The sequence below is a fragment of the Enoplosus armatus genome, chromosome 12 (assembly GCF_043641665.1).
Source record: "Enoplosus armatus isolate fEnoArm2 chromosome 12, fEnoArm2.hap1, whole genome shotgun sequence".
NCBI lineage: Eukaryota > Metazoa > Chordata > Actinopteri > Centrarchiformes > Enoplosidae > Enoplosus > Enoplosus armatus.
Window position 1 is genome coordinate 24,319,581 of NC_092191.1, and position 22,770 is coordinate 24,342,350.

General features: G+C 41.4%; 1 protein-coding gene across 1 annotated transcript in view; it reads right to left on the reverse strand.

The window, feature by feature from the left end:
* The window catches only part of fbxw4 (F-box and WD repeat domain containing 4), a 48,816-nt gene extending 30,817 nt beyond the window's left edge, over positions 1–17,999 (reverse strand). The window contains exons 1-5 of the mRNA XM_070916057.1: positions 17,702–17,999; positions 14,867–14,962; positions 14,482–14,667; positions 13,506–13,638; positions 12,988–13,073 (exon numbers count right to left, since the gene is read on the reverse strand). Coding sequence (XP_070772158.1) covers positions 12,988–13,073; positions 13,506–13,638; positions 14,482–14,667; positions 14,867–14,962; positions 17,702–17,886 — 686 coding nt within the window. The 5' untranslated portion in view covers positions 17,887–17,999. The remainder of the gene's footprint in view (positions 1–12,987; positions 13,074–13,505; positions 13,639–14,481; positions 14,668–14,866; positions 14,963–17,701) is intronic.
* Between the last annotated feature and the right edge of the window lie 4,771 nt (positions 18,000–22,770).

Consider the following 22,770-nt stretch of genomic DNA (forward strand, 5'->3'; position numbering starts at 1 on the left):
CCTAATAGGGATACTGATTGCAGCCATAACATCCAGCCCTATTTCATAGACAAAACAATTAATCTGAAAAAAAAATCAACAGATTAATTGATAACATAACTTAAAAACTAAACTAAGCTGTTTAAAAAACTAAACATGTAGGCCTGTTCTCTGTATATGTTTGGGTGACATGCTGTATATGTGCAGTTCAAGACATCTCTATCATATTAGTTTGTTTTTGAACATTTGAAAACAGACTTGAACAGCTGTTGTCTACATTAATGTTTGTCTCATGTTTAACATAAGGCAGAGAGTGTCTTGCAAAGCGAATACATGAAAACACTCTTCCCTGGTAAACCTGAGACCTGAGAACACCTGTATGAGGCCGGCATGTAATGAGAGGTCTTTATGTGCTGTGTGTGTGTGTGCGCGCTGAAAGTTTCTCTCAGTGTTTATGTGTGCGGGGCGTCTGCAAGGTGTGTCTCTCTTCAAGGGAATGTCTGCCTGTAATGCATGTCTGCATGAAGCTATCTGTGTGTGTAAGGAATTTAAGGTGTGTGTGTGTGTGTGTGTGTGTGCATGTGTGTGTGTAATGAGGGGGTTCAGAGGGAGCTGTGATTATTCTCGCCTCCTGCGGTGCGGGTCCTCTTGCTCTGTGGGCCCCAGGGAAAGCGCCCTGTATTTAGCGTGTGGGAACGCACATTCTGCCCCCTTATCGCTGCATTGTTGCAGCCTCGCTCTTTTCTTCTCTTTTTTTAACTAATTGAATTCTTGACTCCTGAGCCACAGGGACGGCTCGAGAGAGACCAAAGAGAAAGACATGAATTTCAGGCTTTTTCTTGCGGTTGAGTGGGGCAGAGCAGTGGGGGTGAAATTGGAGTGTGTGAGGTTGGGTGGTGGTGGCGGTAGTGGTGGGGTGCAGTCAGAGAAGACCAGCTCTGGCTGGCTGGGTGGCTGCTGTGGCGTCACCCTGTACTTTGATACTGGAGGTCAAAGGTCGTCCTTCCCCGGCGGTGGTGAGAAAGTGGCGAGTTGGGGACGGTTTATCCAACAATCATTTTCTCCTTTTGGAAACTTTCAAAAGCGCTTTTGGCCCCTGCAGCATCTTTGTAGTTGTGCTTGAGGAATTCTAGACAAAACAATTCTAACCCCCTCCCTGTTCTCACCTCTCTTCAGGGTGGCTTCTCCCTTCACTGACTTCTGCCCAGCCCCCCGTCTCTACACTAGTGGTCAGTGTAGCGTACCCCCCATGCCAAACCCCACCCCAGCTCCAAGTAAGGATACCCACCTAGTCTGGCAGGAAATTGGCACAGGGCAATGTGCAGACATTACTGGTTCTACGCTACTTGGCATGAATGACCACTAAAGTTAAATTCACTGGAAAATCCCTGCTTTCTTATTGTGAGAAGGGTTTCAATGTTTCTTATTTCACAGGACTGTGATTGTAAAAAAAAAAAAAAAAAAAAATTTTTCCACCCTTGATATGCTCTTCTCAGACATGGACTCTTTAACACGGCTTCATCTATCTGTGAAAGTGATGGCTTCTTGTCATACAGAAACAGGTGTCTTTTACTAAATGTTCATTATGGCTTTATGCAGACATGGAAAGACTGTTACTGAAAGAGACACAATACTACATGTGTCACCTGATATCTGAGGGGAGCCTAGTTTGTAGCCTACAAATGGGAAAATGTACTAAGGATTTGTGTCCCTTTTAAAAGGTACCAAACAGCCAAATTAGGTTTGTCCTTATTTACTAAAGGACTTTTACCCAAAGTCTCCACTAATTTTCACAACTATTTCAATCAACGATCTTTTTCGAGTTCAACTATTTAACTAATATCAAATCAAATCACATTTATATGTCACACACACTTTTACACACAGTACGACAACATCTAGAAATTCATGTAGATGTGAAATTTGTTTGTGCCTAGCTCCAGAAAGCAACTTATAGCAAAAATGTAATAGAATAGGATATTAAAGAACAAAATAAACCAAATAAAATAAAATATTTCACAAAAGAAACAATAAACTATGTGTCCGTACGTTTCAGAGAAAGGAAACGATGAAACAAACAAACAGTATGCCCATGGATGTGTTTTCTCACATACAGCCTTCCTCTTCAGAGATAAATACTCACTTGCAGTTCCACAAGTGTCTTCCTTTAACTAATATTTACACTTTAGCAGCAAAAAGCACTTTCATTTGTGCTCCATTACTTTCCAGACGCATGCAACACACCTCAAAACAGTCCCAAATCAGCTATTATTTAGCAGCACTTAATGCAAAACAGATGAACTATGGCTGGGCTCATTTACATCAGTAGTCTCAGTGAATATTTCGCTAAATAAGAAAATGATATACTATGTTATATATTTACTCTGCTACATTCCACAGGGACAATATTACTTTATAATCCATACTTTATGTTTATCTGACAGCTATACTTACTATTTACTCTGCAGGTTGGGATTTTACATACAAAACATTAACCTGGGAACCAGACGAATCTGTGAGCTCATGTTTTATTTGCTCTGGCAGATGCATCTGGCCCCCCTCCCGTTCAGACAGACTTACAGCCGACATGGCCCACAACCGTTATCTACTATGGGGCGTGTTTGATACGATGACTGACAGAGGAGCACCGTTGGGGCATTTATGTAGACAACCAAGATGGCTGCAGCTGATGTAGAACGTTCTGTTGAATCTGCTATCGCATCAGTATTTAAGAAAACTGGACGGTGTGTTTTCTCTAAAAGACGAACAAACAACTGCACTTAAAGCTTTTGTTGGTAAGAAAGATGTGTTCGCTGTAGTTCCGACAGGACGCTCAGCTCAATGTCCCACGTTTCATTGCTCTGATTGGTTGTAAGTCTATCCAATTGCATCAAGAGACATTTTGGTCTGCACCTGTTGAGAACGCCCCTTGGAAATTGAAAATGAACTGAGAGGCGCCAGACTAATTTGCATTTGCAAACTAGTCTGGCGATGTCAGGCTAACAAAACACATGACCAGTAAAATATGTGGCGTTGTTTTAGATCAAATTACCCACATTTAGTTTAAATCAGCTCCCACTCACCCAGTGTCAACATCAAAATGCTTCTTACATGTTGATGCATTAGTAATAAATCATCAAATAATACAACACGTATTAACATAACACTGACAGTGGTCATTTGGCTGAGCGAAACAACTACTTTTACTTAAGTAAACTGAGTAAGCTATTTTTTTTTTGTGCATAAGAGATGATAATTGATTGAAGCATTTATTACAGTGATGTTCCGAAAGGCTTCTGCCTTAATAAATGCCCACCAAGATGTGTGTTCAATCTCTCTATGTCTATATCTGCTTTGCCGCTGTGACTTTTACATAAAAGTGACAATTACTGACAATGGGGCAATTCAGACAAGGAGTGCATGTCTGAAAGAGGCTTTATGTAGTAGGTAGTCAAAAAATAAACACAAAATATGACAATAAATGATGTAATGATTATCAACACACTGAAATGAAAGTGAAAGTCTGACTTCAGTACTGCAAAACATGAAGATAATGCATAATTTAAACCCAAAACTTGTGTCCACCGAAGATAACTGAACAGGAAAAGGAACCAGCTGAGGGCTGAGGTCAAAGCCAGCCTTGTCCAAGAAACACTATCAGCTGTAACCCAGTGCGAGAGCTGACCTGCTGCTACACATCTGCAGCTGCCCAGCCCACTCTTCAACCTGTTGGGTCTTGTCTGAATGAGAGCATGGTCTGCAGGAAACACCTCAGTCAACTATTAGCTAACTACCTGACCCATTTCCTATTGCCTGGACCCGCACACACCAGGTATACAGCAGGGGAGAGAAAGCAGAGAGAGAGAGAGAGAGAGAGAGAGAGAGAGAGAGAGAGAGAGAGAGAGAGAGAGAGAGAGAAAGTCAAGGGGGAGAGAAAGAGGGGTATAACCAAGCAGGAGACTTATCACTAAAAGAATTTCTCACAAATTCTCAAATTAAAACTGATATCCAAATAATGGTCATGGCTCAAATAATAGCAAGCATGAACAAAGAAACGGTAAACATAGGTAGCGATATACAGCAGTGTACTATAATTGCTCACATGGTAAATTCTGCATAATGTTCATTTCCACAGAATCCATCAACAACAGAGTCAAGTCACACTCACCACTCTGCTGTTCCGAGTTTCTCCTTTTATTCTACCATCCCTACCAGCCTTGGCAAGGTGTTTAACAGCTCCCTGAGAGATACATCATCCATCTGATCTACCTGCATTGATTTAGAGAGTTGGCTGAGAGCAGTGGACTGGTTTGGGTTGCCAAACGTTTAAAGCCATTTTGAGACTTGGAAGAGAAATTCAAGGTGATGAGAACTAGGGAGGGGACTGCAGTACAGGGAGTCGATTGACCCGAAGATGCTCAAAGCTGGAATCGAGGTGAGGCCTGGGAGGAATGGAAGCAGTTAATCAGGCAGAGTCAAGGCTGCACCAAGGAAGCCGGTGGAAGTGGTGGCAGTGTCCGACCCGTTACATCTCTGTACATGTGGCAAAGCTGAGATACCAGCATGCCTGCATTCCTCCAAATGTGGAAACATAGAGCACATTCTAAGTTGCTGCTCCAATGGCACCATGATAAAGTCCTGAAGATCACTGCAGAAACCATCACCACCGGAGTAGAATGGAACAAGTGGTCCCGCCCCATCATAGTCTATGCCTGATGTGGTTACAACCAAAGAACCTGTCAAACTGAAGAAGGAGGCCTTTCGGGGCTTTGCTGGCCCACGGGTATCCTGAAGAAGCAGACACCAGAAGGCCAGAAGGGCTGCGGCATTGGTGGTTGCTGAAGCAAAAACCCTGAAGTGGGGAGGCTGCGGAGAAGGACTTTCACAGACTTTCAAGTTCTGGCAAACTGTTGACTCAGGAGGGGAAAGCAGGTTTTGGCTCAGGGTGTGTTCAGCAGCTGAGGAGAACTGCTGACCCTGACTGGGGACAAAGAGTACTTTGGGTAACTCCTGAACCCAACCAACACTTCCTCTGTTGAGGAGGCAGAGTTTGAAGACGTGGGGGAAGCCTCACCCACATCACTGGCAAAGGTCTCGTCTTGAGCTAGTCAAGAAGCTCCTCGGTGGCCAGGCACCAGGTGTGAATGGAATTTGCCCTGAGATGCTCAAGGCTCTGGACATTGTTGGGCTATCTTGGCTGACACGCCTCTTCAGTGTCGTGTGGAGGTCGGGACAGTGCCTGTTGAGTGGCATAAGGGGGTGGTGGTTACCATTTTTAAGGGGGACCGGAGGGTGTGCTCCAATTATCGGGGTATCACATTGCTCAGCCTCCCCGGGAAATGTTATTCCAGGGTGCTGGAAACGAGACTCTGAGCGATTGTCAAACCTCAGATCCAGGAGGAGCAATGTGGATTCCATCCTGGGGGGTCCTGTGGGGGCTACTGCAAGACTATGGGGTACAGGGCCGTTGCTACAAGCCTTGTGGTCCCTATGTAAGTGAGGGCTGTGTCCGTATTCTTGGCACGAAGTGATTGGAAATAATTGAATGGAAATAGTATTTGTGTCAAGAGAAAGTGAGAGCAGTAGAGTGGTAAATATGATGAGACTTGTATGAGTTGCACTAATGGAATTGGTACTGTGGAAATGTAAATTATACAGACAACAAGTAAACATGGAGGACTTTGTATTCAGTTTGCATTTTTCATGTCGCCAAAATACAAAGTTGGTCGGAAAGTATTTTTGATGCATAAATAGCAAAGTAGGGTTTGGAATCTATTCATTGACCTAATAAGGTAAATTATGAATCAAAATTAGAAATCAAATTCGAAATCATTGCATTTTCTGGCATGGCCAGAGTCTCCCAACTTTGTGGTTGAGAGAACCCACCCTTTGACCCTATTTTACCCCTGAAACCTCCTGTAGTGCCTTGTCCTATTTCATTGACCCTGTCGAGTATGAGCTCCAACAGTGGGCAAAGAGTGTGAGCACACAATGTGGTGTGGAAAAAGGAATATGAGAGAACAAAAAAAGCCAAGGTCCATGGCCACTGAAGGGATCAATATTCTTTCCGAGGCGGCAGGGAGAGTGGACAGGGACGGCCATCCTGCACTAGCCTTGGCATTTCACCGCAGCCACAATAATCCTCACTAACAGACCTTGAGATGATATCAAGTGGAACAACAGAAACACGGGGATGGTCTTAAACAGAGGTGGGATGATCTGTGTGTGTGTGTGTGTGTGTGTGTGTGTAGTGGATGGAGTAGTGTTAAATCTATAGATTATCAGTTCTACACAAATTGATTACTCTCAAGTTAGTTGACAACATACTCGATGTATTCAATGTCATTTCAATTGCATTAATTGACGCCTGCAGCACGCACTGGATGCACTGTACAGACAAAGGAGTAGTCAGAGACAATGACAGTGCCATGTGAACCGCTTAATTTTAGTAATTATAAAACCCAGCCATCCGCTACAACACAGCCCGTACATCACAAAGTCCAGGGGGCAGACAAGGAGGTCTGAAGCCCAAAATAAGAACAGCAGTGTATCTTGCTGGTTAACTAATCAGCACAAACAGTAAAAATGGTAATGGTCTTCACTTTCATGGCGCTTTTCAACCTTAACGGTTCCCAAGTGTTTTACAGATTAGGTCACATTCACCTATACGGTGACCGAGCTGCCATGCAAGGTGCTTAGGGTTTAGGTGTCTTGCTCAACACTTTGACATAACGGGGGGAGCCGGGCATCAAACCCCCAACCCGCTCTACCCTGCTCTACCTCCCATGGAATCCCATGCCGTCCGATCAGCTAATAGAACCACTGATCTGCTGGAGATTGATAATACAATATGTTGCATTAAAAAAAGATTTCACTACAAACATATGTATATATTTGTGTTTTTGATACAGCTCTTACTTTACATTATAGTTACTCTTTATTGCAACTTTGTTTGATTCATTGTTTCTATTTAATTAGCAGTAGAGCTTCAGTGCACATTAAGCGCTACAAATTGCTTGGTTAAACTTTAACTCCTACAAAAATGAAAAATAAAACTTGGGACAGTTACATTTCTAACACGAGCTCCTCCCTTCTGTTTTGTGATGAAAGGCATGCTGTGGAGGCAGCCACCATTCAACTCATTCACTTTGAACTAACTTTTAAGCATCTCACAAAATCTGCGAAGTGGCACATGGCTCAAACAAATGCCACAAACAGTGTTAAAGAGAGTGAATTACGACGCCTGTCTTGAGTCATACATCTGGGAAGAGAATCAGCCTTCTGACTGGAAACCACGTAGGCTGCTGGAGACCAGGGTTCAACTATGTTTGAAGGCAATGTAAGAATCAACACTATATCTCTATATATATTATATTCAGCAGGTGATTATTTTAAATAATAATAATAATATCTGGATTTAAGCCATTGGATACTAAAACCTTACAGGATGAAACAAACAAACCATACACACAAAAAGGTTGAAACTAATTCAAAACTATGTATGCATCAGGATAGAACATGTGGCTTTGGTATTCCCACAGATCTTATTTCTGAGTTTAATGGAAGACTGCAAGGACAGTGATTTTGATCAAATTCATTCTCTTTTGTCTGAGATGCAATATTCCAGTATTTCTTATAGCAAATGTGCCAACATGACAGCTGACATGCCTAATGATTTAGAGTTGTTATTAACATTCACTCCAGTATCATCAAGTCATTAGTTTAGACAATGTACATAATGCAGCCTGACAGGTGTGCAGGACATGATTTACGTCCTTTGCCAACATTCAGTGCTAATGCAGGTGGAAAGTTAAATGGTGTGGAGGTTGAGGTGTCCAGCATTCCTTACCTAACCTTAAACAACTGTTTTAGTTACCTAACCATAACCATACAGTAACAGTACAGTAATAGCCATGCATGGATTTTGTAGAGCTAAATAATATGAAAATCCCTGCACTGAATACCTTATTGCATTTTGCAGGATAATCCAGTATCAACATTCTGACTGCCAATGTGTACAGTGCAGTTTTGGCTGTGTACAATGATACTGTATATACTGAGTGTGTTTGCAAGCTTGAAAAAAAATCAGATGTTCATATTGTATATATCCATTTTGTTTTAATGATTTATTGTGTATATAGAAATTCAAACTGTATTTGTATGAAATATATCATATCATAGAACAGTGACTATCAGTTACAGTGGTAGAAGTCCCCTACTGTTTCAGTTCAGAACTAATTATCTGTTGCAGCACACTGGGTGGGGCTTTCACCCCCAGCTATACAGCACTTTCTCAACTTTGATTTAGTATGGTTTGTTCTTACATATCCTTTGGGACTTTCAGCTAGGCTTATGCTTAAACAACTGAGGTTGAAAAAAAAAACTATTTTCCTTTCAACCAGCTGGAGGGGTAAGTTACTTGGTGTGTGGGGCAGAAGTCAGTTTAATAGGTTTATCAGTGAGTTGACACCTGGTTTCCAGGAGAGTTTTAATTAACCAGGCCATTGGTCAGTGAGAGGTAGGGAGCAGGTTTCCATTATGAGGGGGTGGCGGGCGTGGGCGCGGTCTGCTATTTCAGCCAGCAAATTGGAGAATTAATGATGTGGATAACCTGCCTGTTCCTCTCAGATCAGAGAGACGCTCCGAGGCCTGGATCAGACAGACAAGGCCACCATGCATGTATGCCGATATACCGGATTTCTTATGTCCTTCCAGTTTTAGACTGAAAATGAGCATTTATCTGCTCCTCACTTATTTACTGGGCCTAAGGACCAAGCAATGACTGGACCCAGACTTAGAGGTCATGTCACTATTTTAGGAATGAATGCTGGTAAACATTTTTTAAGATCTTTTGTACAACGGTGCATGTACACTAATGTAGACCTGCTCCAAAACAGCCCAGGAACGTAGAAATTCTGTCCATATTGGATGGAAGTAGTGTGTCCTTTGTGTAGTGAAGAGGAAAGTACAGATGTGGAGGCGGTGTGTGTGTTTAGTGAGTCCAATTTCAATGTTCCGTCTTACAAAAAACCCAACAGCTGTTTAAAACAACTCATATTTTCTGACCACGTCTTCATAATCACAGCGTGTTTTCAATATGTTGGCAAAAACAACTCTAAATAATATTGTAAATGTATCTGCTGAAGAACACATTGCTCGAAACACTTCCAGTGGACATTTGAACTGCAACTGCAACTATGTTTTCTTGTTCCATGGTGGGAGACCCTTGATTGTTCTTAAGTACATCAGTACGACAGAGAGTCAAATTCATTATACTGTACACTATATACTTTATTTAGTCAATAGAACCCCTGCTGCCAAAAAGGAAAAAAATGTAAACAAAGTCAGTGTCCTGCTATGCAGAAACCACAGGAGCTAAAATCTACTGTACTTTGTTTTAATTAATCCTGAGGCTGTTTACAGAGCAGGCAATTATTTAGCGAGATGGGAAAACCGGACCTGTGATGTTTCCACTCTGCAGCCAGAAGGACAATCACCTGCCTCTCTGCTGGACTAGCAGGTGATGAAGTTAGGATACTGTTACTGCGCTCTGTCTGCATGTCATCAATGCTGGGTGTGTAACTGTGTGTTATTAAGTGTCTGGGAGTAAACATGGCTGAGAAATCAAAGGCACTTCTAAATCACCACTACAAAGAATTTGGTTCTGCTCTCTCAAACCCATTTCAATCAGTACTTTCATGGATTTTTTTTTGTGATCTAATGTGTATTGTCTTTTAGGTACAAGGTACACAAAGTATAATGAGAAAAACAATGACCAAACAATCCAGAATGACTGCAAAGAAAGCTGCTGCAGCTGTTAAGCCTGCAAACAACAGCCTTCATTGATTAAGAGTAAAGGATGAATTATCGTTTAGAAGATGAAGAGATGGATTTGGATCATACCTCAATTCAGTCAAGTCAGAATCATTAACAACGTTCCAAAAAATTAGCAAGAACAGGGCAGTCCCAAAACGTGTAAAAATATCCCTGGAGCATTAACACAACAAAAAGTAAGTTATATGAAGGAACTCAATGCATTTTATAACGTCTTTAAGATACATATAAATTACCTTCAAATGAATCAATGGGTGTGCTAAATTTTTAGAAGTATGTGATAGATTAGACCATATTGTATTCCAATTTCCAACCATAAGTCACAAGCCCTCTATCCCAGGTCTTCATCACCAGCAACACATTACCCCAAGTCAATGATTATATAATCTTGAAACTAAACCACAAGATCAGACTGCAAAATGGATGTGTTTACGACAAAGAAACTCCAAACAGCATGTCTGCTTTGTTTGCGAATTAAGGCCCTGTATGTTCCAAGCAAGCACCATCCTTTGAAAAGTGAAACCAATGCGGAAGTGCCTTAAATCTGCATTCTAATGGCCAGCATAGAAACTACTATTAAGAACTACAGCTGCTATTTACAAAATTGCAAACTGCGGAGACAGAAGCTTCTCACAGGTTGGCCAGATTATAAACAACCTCTGAGCTGAATTCCAGGTCTATGCTACTACCTATCAATAAAAAAAACAAACAAAAGAATATTTAGGCCTACACAATAACGGTCACACATATTTTTGTAGACTGAACCCTTAATCAAATAGATTAAAAGCACAACACTGAATAGGCTAAAGCTTAACTAATTGGCTATTAACTTGCCTTTATATATAAATCTTATAAATCAAAAATCAAAAAATACCTCTATTACCTTTACGGGATGACTGTAGCCTAACCTACTTTAAAATGATTTCAACAATGTCCAAGGAAATAGTCAAGCTCCATGATTCATTTAACTTGTGCTCGAGCCAGTTCATTCTCTGGTTTTCTGTTTGACGCATCCATATTGACAGGTTCCACAGACGGCATGTGCTCTGATGGAAAATTGTCCCGAAGAAACTGGGATGTCAGACACTTCTTTGCAGCTGTGAGGGATTTTCTTTTCTGTGGTATTGCAGCACAGTAGAATGGAAGGACTGGTACATTGTGAGAAACCCAGGATTGATCTCTTGCGCCTGATTGCAGTAATTTAAAGATAAATGTTCAGGGTTTGCCGCCACCCTTGTCACAGATCGTTTGCCCTCTCTCAATTTCTGTGTCCTGGTTGGCTAAGCTGGGTATCCAAATGGCTTGGTTGCGTATCTCTTCAGGAATCCTATGGAATCATCATATTCAGCTCCCTCTGGCAGGCCCAGCAGTCGTACATTGTTTCTTCCATTCCAACCAGTTTGGCCTCCATGTTTCCAACTTTTTGTTTCACTTTCCCAATCACTTCTTTACCTCCCCGCACGGCTTTCTGCTATGTATCCACCAGCGACTGTGTCCTGTTTGGTGTTATAGGCTGTTGGTCCAGTGTGAGTTTCAGAGAATAAAATGATTGTTGTGTCTCTAACATGGACAAAGTCTTCTAATAAGGCTTAAGTAAACAATAAATAAAAAATATGCATGAAACTAAAAACAAATAAAAACATGGAAAATGAGTTTGCATGGAATGCAGGAAACTGAAAGCTGAGGAAGGAACCCTGTAGGAACGCTGCAGTTTTTAATGCGCCATGTCACACACAGTTTAAGCCCTACAACGGATGTCAAAGGAATGCTGAGTTCATTTCCCTAAACTTTTCCTTGAAAAATGTACTGTGTTGGAATTGCAAGTGTAGGTTTACTCATGTAGTCATTCCTCTTTGAAAGAAAATATTGCCATGCCTTCAGGCTTTAGTAGGTTCAATTAAAAAATTTTAATACCAAACTGAAATACAGCTAACTGAAATTCATTTAAAAATGAAAACCACCTGTGGGAATATCAGTCATGAACACTGGGCTGGTTTTAATACATTATAGGGCTGTATCCAACTCAGAATTTTGTCAGTCAAATATTGGACAATTCGTTCCTTTTTTTCATATAGACTTATCAAGTAACGCTTTATTGAACTGCCAGATTTTTGGTAGGGGGTTCTGTGGGACATTCAGGGTGATAGCGACGTTCAGTAATATAGTCAACAAGCCAAGTTAGCCCTCCAAGCTAATGCGTGCTAACTACGCTAAAGACTGATCAGAAATGTGCAACAACATTTTTTGGAGACACTAGATATCAAACAAAAGCCAGAGACTATATTGTATTTAATTGCCGTGGCCTGTAAAGTCACCACTTCCAAGCAGAACCGGGCAGCTGCCTCCATCTCACTGGGTCCACGACCAAAATGTCCCCAGACACACAATGTACAGTGATTGACAAAAAAAAACCAAAAAACCAAAACCCCCAACTGTTCGACTTGAAGAAGCTCAGTCAACTGAGGGGTGTCCGACTGACGATTCAAATTTTCGACTTTCAGGGGGCAACCCTTACAACTTTTGTATGACTAACAATCAACTAACAAAATATAAAAATAAATTCAATTAAATAAACTCAATATGTTTTCTATTCTGTTAAATATCGCAAATATATATTTGCAGCCAAACATGGGTTACCTGCCAGAATACTAAGTAAGCAGAGGTGCTATATCACACAGAAAAGGCCACATTTTTTAATAAATGAGGCTACCATCATCTAGTTACAAAACTGACTCCCCTTACCTTAAACTCAACCTAACCTCAGCCCTAACCCAACACAGAGGTTAGCTCTAACACAGAGGTTAGCCCTAACACAGAGGTTAGCTCCACAAGAAACATTATTCAATGGGGAAATAGACAGGTCCAACATCAGGCTCAAGTTATTTTGATAATAATCTGGACACATGTTGGTCTGCATTTAGTTGAAGTTAGCGTTAAGTTAGTTGTTGACCTGCTGGACCATGAGTTGGTGTCATATCTTACCGTCAGTCGTCTGTGTCAATAACATCAAAGACTGCCTCTCTGTCTGATCCTCCTCAGAGCTTACAACCTCTACTGACAGTTTTCCTGGGGGAAACCCTATTTAACTGAGTGAGCAATTACAGCCACATTTGTCAACCTCTTTGTGGCTCCCGTTAACCAAACTTTTGTGAGTGATTCTGAGCAAATGCTTACCTCAGTGTGGGACTAATAGCGACAGACCACACTCTGTCATACATGGGGATTGTGTCTCTGGGGCAGCTGGAAGTCGAAGTCCAAATCTAGAGAAACAAAAGTCACCAGTAAGCATGTTTTATAATGTATGCATAAACAGACACAATATGATATGTAGATAGATAAGTAGATAGATTTATTTATCCCCGGGGGGGAAATTACTGACATAAAAAGGTATTCCCCTTTAAGCACGTGCATGCATACAAATGTGCAAATTATAGGTGTGTGAAATTAATGTAATTATAAGTTATAAGTTAAAAGGATGTATTGCATTGTGCCAGAAGTTACAGAAATGTAATGTACATGACATATACTGCTGCAACATCAATAAAACTTATGATGAATTGAATCTGAAGTGAACATTTTATTGTTCTGTAGAATTGTAAATGTTTCAAAGCAATGAGGTTTATGTTCTTCAGTCTTATTTGTGAAAAATCAAATGTGGATCACATAAATCAGAATTATAGAGGTGTTCTGACCCGAGCTGTTTGGTCTCTGGATCCACTGATGATGAGTCCGTCTTTAGAGTCCAGGCAATTGACTTCCTGGTTATGCCCTGATAACTCCAATGACATGTCACTCCTCCTGCTGTGGACCAGGATCTTGCCATCACTGACACAGACAGAAGGGAGTAATTTTTAGCACTAGCCTGATATTTTAGCTGGCAGGAGGACGTATTAGATATCATCCTCCAGTATAGGTTGAAGCCTTTCTCTTTTGTCGTGTCCTTTTACTGTTGTCCTTGTACGTGTCCTTTTTCCGGTCTTACTTTACGTTAACAATTTCATGTACAGCAATGAACAATGTATGCTGTGGTACAAACACTTGCTATGATATTCAGCTTATGATCAGCACATGAAAGCTTTTCCATTTCCTGGAGCCCTTATGTTATTATTATTATAATATTATGAGACAGTATTTACATCTTTGCAACATTTTAAGACTAAGACTAAGATAAACTATAATTGCCCTGGTCATGTTACAAAGTAATGAGCCAAGAATGTGCACTTACAAGCATTTGATTGGTGTTGTGGATGTCTGTTTTTCTGTCTGATCTCTCTGCGTCAGAACACTGTGGTCTCATCGAGATGAATGAGGGGGCTGCATTTTAAATGCAGCGCTAAAGTCGGTCTGAATCTGGCCAAAAGGTTGATTTACAGTAGTAGGTTAAGGAGTTGCGCTGTAGCTGCAGAGCCGATGCAGTGCATACTCACTCTATCACCCCCACCTTTGGTGCTTTGAACAGCTATAAGCATTTAGCATGTTTAGAAGACACATTGTACAAAGTAGTTAATTTTAAGTATGGCCCTGCCTTTAGGCTGCTTATACCAATTAACCAGATCTTATATTGCTAATCAAATTGTTATTTGAGTACCTCTGATTGTTCCATGATGACTAACGCATGTTGTAAATGCCAAATAAAGTCACAAAGAGAACAAATAGAGCATGAGCTACCTTCCACCACTGATCAGGTGAGAGTCTGTTAGAACAAAGCGACAGACATCACCCCTGTGGCCCGAGTAGATTTCAAATGGGTTACGCTGGAGCCTCCCGGAGTCTTGGCGTAGATGGTACGCTCCAATATCAGCAGCCTGAGACAGAAACAGTACGTCCCCATCCAGCTGCAACCATGGCAACAGTCTGAAGACAGTTGTAAAGCTAACATGAATAAAAGGTCACAATGATGAACTGAAGTAAAATATGCAGGTGTGTCCCACATTTATGAAGAATACATTGTTTGTTAAAGGAAATGGGGATATATACGCTTATTCGCTTTCTTAGATAAGATGGATTTCAATCTCATGTCTGTGTGTTAAGTATGGAGTGAGAGCTCACTTACTTTGTTTTCCATTTGAGAGGAATAGCCCTTTTGCAGACCCCATCATACCAGTTTTGAGCTATTTTCACCCTCTCCTTCAGTGGGATGTGAGGATATCTGCAATGACAGTGACAGCTTAACATGACTATGCTTTGACCACTGTGGATTTTGAAGGCTGAATGTTATAGTGCTAGTTATGATGAAAATGTTTATTTTAAACCTTCCCCATCCCATATGTTCAACGGTAGGGGACATACTAGACAGACTACAGAGCAGCTTCTTTCCTCAGGCTGTAAGACTCCTCAACTCCACCTCATCCTCCAACATCTATTTTCAAAACCATTGGTCCCATTACTCAGGATAATCCTCAGACCTCCCTGTGAACAGTCTTTATTAAATATATGATAATAATGCAATGCTTGTCTGAGGTGTTGGGTCCTGTGTGCAGGAGCAGCTGATACTCAGACAGAACAGTAGCATATACATTCACGTGTGGTGAATGAGCCCATGCCAGAGGAGGATACTCCAGTATCTCACATGCACAATTCGGCCAATGTAATTACATTCCACATCACTACTGGAAATAAATACAGCAGGGAAGCTCTGATCTTCCTCTTCCCCTACTGCATGGTGTCCTTATTAATTCCCTGGTTGAGGTATGTGCTGTGTTATGACACTGTTACTTTGTTTGCTCACTCCAGTTTTTAAATATATTCCAGACTGATGTCCCTTAGTAATGGCTTGCAGAGGTTACCAGGCTTGGAGATTGCCAGGCTGGTGCTGAGAGATTCCCATGCCAATGCACTGTAATCTTATTTGCCAGCAGTTTTGCCTTGCTGCTGTTGTCTTGTCATCTTGCGCCTTGACTACTGAAACTCGCTCCTGGTTGGTGTGCCTTCATGTGCCATCCGACCTCTGCAGCTCATCCAGAATGCAGAATGGTCTTCAACCCACCGAAGTTCTCCCACACTACACCGCTCCTCTACGCCCTGCACAGGCTACCGGTGGCTGCTCGAATCCGACTCAAGACACCGATACTTGCCAACCATGCTCTGAATGGCTCAGGCCCATCCTACATCCACTATACATGTATGGTTTGACCATGTTTGACCATGTTTGACCATGTCGGCCTGCTACTCCCTCACTACGAGGGGGCCCCAGCTGCTGTTCAACAAAATCACCACTTTGCGGTACTGGCTCCACAAAGGTGGAACGAAACTCCCCATTGACAGCATAAACTCTACACATCTACTTTTGATATTGGTTAATAGCAGGGATGTCAGTTTTGTTATTTTTTCTTTCGATAGCCCGACACCCATTAACCAGTAACTAGCCGGTTCATTTGGGTTACGATTCATTAAGAAAAAAACACAAAATAACGTGAAATACAAGAAGCGTGTTCCTTTTAGGCCGGCTTTCAGTGCCACGGTGGTGGGGTTGCTGCAGCTGAAGTGCTTTACCAGCCTCACAGCAGCTACGATCACTAGGCACACATAAAAGTTGCCGCTGTTGTTGATGGTTGAGTGTGTGCGCAGAACATGACTCAGAGCCCCAGGGGATATCAGCGGGGCAGTTAGCTGCCACAATGTGGTGATTCAGAGCTAACTTAGCTTGTCCCCGCTAGCTTGACTTTTAGCTCATCCTTCTTCTCCTCAAAGTGTTTTTCAATGAATTTAGTCACAGTAGCTCTCGATGGAATAAGGTACTTGGGCTCAAGGTACCAAATTAGCTCTTTGAATCCCTGGCCATCTACCACACTTATGGGTAGTGTATTGGTCCCAATCATTCGGCACACCAACTGGGTGATGGCTTCGGACTGGCGTGCATCACACTTTCTCCCCCCAGCTAGCAGGGACATGATCTTTGGCTGCGAACGATCCTCGGACATGGCAGTCGGGTGCTTGTTCTTAATGAGGTACAGCATAGTGCTAGTACTACTACTGAAGTGAAGACTAGCATCACACAATTACATTTGCCTTTCAGGAGGAAATGGTCCCACACCAAGCTTCGTTTAGTGCACTTAATTTTTAACTTCAGGCTGCTAACTAGCGATGCCGTTAGCGGAGTGTGTATGCAAATTAATCTATAGACCGACATGCATAACCGGTCAAAAATATTTGCAGTGGTTAACCGATTAACGGTTAACCATTAACATCCCTTAGTTAAAGAGTTCTCATTCTTAATGTTAACATTCTTTTTCTCACTCAAAATAAATTGTCTTTCGACTTGATAAGAATTTACATATTGTAAACAGAGTGGGAGAAACAGGGTTTTTTCAGGGGCACCTCAGCTCAGGTTATCTGGTGGTGCAAAAGGACACTATACCTTGCAGGTAACAGTGATTCCCAAAACGGATTAAATGTCATTTAAGGTGCTTAATGAATTGGATGTTCATTCAGTACGCTATTTTATTAACATACTTACTACGTACTCACGATCATTCTGTTCATGATGTTGATATCTGGTCTATGAAGTAACTCCTGATCAAAATAAAATGAGTAATTTTTACTGGTTCTTGTAAATTGAGGTACCACTGCCAGAGACTGGTGTGCCTGGTGGAACTGCTGCCACCACAACACATTCAGACTGCCTGGAGACAAAATTCAGGGAGGGCGTTACTAAAGAATTATAGCTGAAGCTGCAGGTGGAAAGCCATTGTTGCTGTCGGAGTGAGTATCTTCCAGTACCCTGTGTATGTACACAGAAATGTAAACCAACTAGCCACTAATATAGGCCATATGTGGCCAAAGCAACGTTCAGTAAGGACGAACACTGCACAATAACACAGGTTAGGCTAACGCTAAGCTAAAAAAGATACACAGCAGGTTTCTCATCAGTGTGCGACTGTTATCTTACATGTCCGTCCCATTCCGAGTAATTCCAGTGTTTAAAAACTCTTTGGCAATCTTCCTCCACACAGCGTCCCGGTTTACAAAGTGGTAAATAGTTTTACAAACTTGAGAGAGGCGACTGAGAGATTTGTAGTCCAAATAAGCCAAGATATGATAGAGAACATCCTCTGGCAGCTGGGATAGCAGCATGGTGAGCCCTCGGACAGCACTGCTGCTCCCTCCTCGCGCACTCTTATGTCCAGGTCTCGTCGGCGTGTCGTCCCGCACACGGTAGTAATTTGTAAAAACGGGTGTTAAAGAAAGTAAACTCCATCTTTCACAGAGCAGCAGGACAGAGGAAACAGGAAGCCATTCCATCAATGAACTGACAGCTGATGACGACGACGCGACGTAACTGGACGTGATGACGTATAATGCTGGGGGAAACACTGAACGTGTATCTGTACGTCAAACGAATTGCTGTCCAAACACCCCTGAATAATACCTGTATTCTGCACTTCGTGTTATTATATGAATTCATGGGTGTTTATGATCTGAAATAAATTATTTACTTATTTATTTGATTCCTATTTTGTTATAATTTACATACGTTGCATTATTTTAGTACCTATTGCAATGTGACAATGCTCTTACCTTTGTACCTTTAATGACAAGAAATTAAAATATTTTTTAATTGAAAGCTATCTCTCATTTAAATGGGATGTCATAATTCAGGACACTTTAACAAAATATAACAACAGAAAGGTCTCATTATAATGTCTTTTTAATGAATTTATCATTTTGTGATGATTTGTTTTGCTGTGTGATGACATTTGATATACCAATACCAAATACCATTGCAATACCAAAAATATCATAGTAAAACCAACACATCACAACATATACAACACAAACACACACACACACACACACTCTGAGGTGCTCTAACAAGCAACAATAATGATAATAACTTTTCATGTAGCACTTTTCTCAGCAAAGTTACAAAGTACTTCACAATTAAACAACAATGTGAAACAATAAAACACCCATAAAATACTGAGGCAAAATTGGAGCAATTAAGAGTAGAACACATATCAAAGTATTAAAATAGATGTTGTAATGTGTTGGGTTTATGATGATATTTTTGGTATTGCAGCACTCACCTCAGTTAGAAATGTCATCACACAGCAAAACAAATCATCACAAAATGATAAATTAAGAACAAAGAAAAGTTATGGTGCCTTCAAATGGAAGTCATGAGCTTGTGGTTACAACAAGGGAGTCGTGTGCTTGATATACTTGGCGTTCAAGTGGTAAGTCGTGAGAACACAGCTAGTAGGCAATGGCAACATGGATGCCAAAAGACCCCTCGTTCTCTTGACATTCTTCTTCTTTCTAAGAAATCTTGACTTTCTATTTTCCTCAGACATATTATAAAATTACAAAGAAAATTCTGTGACTAAAATACAATATATTAACTTACTATCCAGTACTATATGTCAGTTAGGAGTTTTACATGCTTTTATCTCATCATGCCTGGGTTACTGTGTTTTTGCAATAAATATTTCCGAATATGGTTTCTGTCATTTTAGATAGTTCTTATCACACAGAGTGATAAGTTTGGTTTTAACTAGTTATTTGATGCTATAAAAATGGGGTGAAATGTCATGATTGACAGCTGTGATTGACTGTGGTGTGCTCGCGACTGAATCGGGTGGGTGTATGGGCGGGACCTTGCACTGTGGAGAGGATCAGTGAGGTAATACACTGGTCCACAGGAGGCATGTAATCTAGGCCATGTTACCCTGCATTGAGCATGGAGGTTAGGGTCCTAGCATCTCAGCCATGGTGAGCTGATGCCCCAGGATTTGCCCAGCAGTGCTTCAGCTGCTCCAAAAAAGCAGGGGTGGGCAAAACTTCAAAAGGCAGGGCCTAGGGTTAGGGCTAACCCTAACCCTAACCCCTAACCCAGGGGCACAACTCATGGCCATCCTCAAACCTGAAGTTAATCTCCACAAGGGCCATACCACCAGCATCATCCAGTCAAAAAAGGATAGGCTAGGAAATCAAGAACTGTGCCACAGGACACGCATCAGAACCTCTAACAGAAGTAACACACAAATGCAACGGCATTTTAAGGGCACAACCCCAACTAGTTTCCGGTCATCCATATGTGTTAAGCATTGAAAAATGTGTACTAATGCAGTGCTAGTCAAGTGCCTTGGTCTATAAGCATGTGCTTTTGTAAGTTGTCCATTTCTAAAATGATTCAACATTTGATCAAAAATGATTTTCTCAATTATCTTACTCAGCACAGGGAGTGTACTAAGATGTGTACAATTGGAGCCAGTAAAACCTGCTCTTCCATCTTATATAGCCCAGAATCATCGAAAGTAGTGTCCAGGTGCGTTTCTGACAGTGCTAAAACATGAATATTGTCTGAGGAACCAATTCTGGTAATCTCATGAACTTTGTTCCTGGGGCTGCATATATTTAAGTGAGCCAATTCCAAACCCTTCCTTGGAAAACTTAATAACAAAGATGTTGTTTTGTTATTTGGACACAACAAAAAGAGCATAAGAAGTTACAAATAAGACAAAATCCTTTTATAAGAGAAATAGAAACGATAACACAACTATTGGCAGAAGAAAGGATACTCTTTTCTTGCTGTCTTAAAAGCGCTTTTTACAACAACAAAAAAACCTGGGCCTGCCCCCCTTCTGGTACAGGCCAATTCTCTGGGTGTGCTAAATATCCACATTTATGCCATCTAGTTCCAGATAGCTTGAGAGGATTTGTCGAGCCTTCTTCTTTGATTCACTCCACTTCTCTCCTTTCTTGTCGGCAATCCCATCAATTAAAATGTTTTAAATGTTTCATAGTACTCCAGCTTGGTAAACAGTAGATCCATGTCCTGCTTTGAATTCATTATGTTGTTTTCAAATGACTTTATCTATGTTTCAATCTCCTTGCATCCCCTTCTCATCTCTTACAACTTGGGTGAATTCTACGCTGGTCTTCAGCTCTTGTGCATCTCTAATAACACCATTCAGTCTTTTCTTAGTTCCATCCATGATCATCTGAATAAAGCATTTGAAGTTTTCCAGCTGCTGAAGTAAGTCTCTTTGTAGAACTCTCTGCTGTTCCAGTAACTTGGAGAGTATACTCATTGTAACCACGGAATCATCCTAGATCATCCTTAGCATGTTTAGGAGGCATGATCTGTCTTGCCAATATGTGCCAGTAGTGGATAGATGTCGGAGATGTTGATATCCAGTCAGGCCTGTCTGTCAGAGGCCTAGTAGGTCCTGAAGTCCATTGGCTTATACCACAGCCACAAACCCAATAGTTGATATAATATTCAACACAGTGTTGACAGTAAATGGGGATCAAAATCAGCTTGATTCAGTGAATGGCTGTATGTAGGAATTCCCGACAGGATTACATAGATTCTTGTTAGGTTTAGACAAGCCAGATTCTCAGAGACAAGGCATGGCAGCCATCTTGGATCACACAGTTGACTTGTGTCATCAACTGACATAAGTCATGTTTCCATTTGTCAAGCAAATTTAAAGCACAAATTAGGTGCGTTTTCATCAAATCAACAAGGCTAGGTAAGTTTAAGTGTAATTTCGCCAGAGGTTAATGATATAGGCAATGTTTTACACATGGCTGTAATCCACCAGTAAACAGAATAGAAGAAGCAGGTTGCGAACGGTCGCCTTGACCCATCTAACCCATCTACGGGAGAACAATGGAGAGAGGTCCTCAGGAATTTGTTTCTATTGGACAAGTTTTAATTGTTCTTTCATGTCAGCTAGAAGCGGATCAGAGTGTGGATCAGAATGGTTCAGTGTTAACAGCTGATCAGTCATGTGAGTTAAATGTTCGCTACGTCAAAAACTTCTTCGACAAAGGGGTTTCCATATCCCATTAAGCCCATCAACTCTCAAAAACTACCTCAAGCAAGCGAACGTTTTATCGAATTTTGCCATTTCCATACAGCTTTTCTAATGCGATACCTCAAAATGCATATAAAAATAAGTTTATGGAAACACGACTATTGAAAGCATTATTTTTCCTAATTATCAGAGCCAACCATGACTTTTAATGCGAATAAGATATGCACGTTTCTATCACATTACTTTTCTTAACATTACAAAAGAGATGGCTGCCACGAGAGTTTTAACCCACATATAAATAATTTAATGAGTTCAGTAAGTCTCAGAAGGACATTCATTCAACTCATCATTTCAAGGTCTAAAATGGGTGGAAACCAGCCCACCCCCTGCCCTGAGGCCTGTTTAACCACTAAAACTGCCAAGGTTGTGTCACGGTCAAATGACTACCAAAAGTTGATTGACCTTATGACATTTTGTGAGGCGCTTAACCGTTTAGCATCAGTAGCATCAATTTGTGCTCATTCACATCATGAGGGTCCTCAAGCCTTCAGTTACGAGTGGCATCCCTGCAGCTCTTTGATCAGCTGAGCGCAACCGCACATAATTGAAATATGCAGATCGTTTTTCTTTCTTTCTTTTTTTTTTAAGGCATGTCCCCTGGTTGAAAGCTGTGCTCTCTAAAAAGACCATGTCCTAAACATGGTTGGCTTTCCAGCTGAACTGTCATGCCTAAAAGGAAATAAAGAGGTTGGGAGGAGGGATACGGGGAGTGGAGGGGACGTTTGGGGGTTGCGGTGGGGGTGTTTCTAGGGGGCTATGAAAGGGAGGGGGTCTTCCCTTTTGATCTTTTTAGGGCAGCAAAGAAGGAGGGGGGCTCTGCCTGAGCTGGCAAACACATTTAGCTGGTAATTGTTCAGATCAGACTGACAATCAGTCTTGGAAATGCATGGACAAACAAAAGTTTACAGCTCCAATTGGAAAAGTCAACAGGTCTCGCATAAGGCCCGTACATAAACAATGAAACTGTCGAGCTGGAGCTTCACTTTGATCAGTTGTTTGCGTTTCAATTATCCAGCCTGGTTGGACTGGTGGCTTTTGTTAACATTGCTGAATGGGGGCTTGGATTTAATGGGCTGCCTGTCATTTTTGATAGAGAATCCATCCACCTTTCTGCGTCTGTCCTCAGTACATC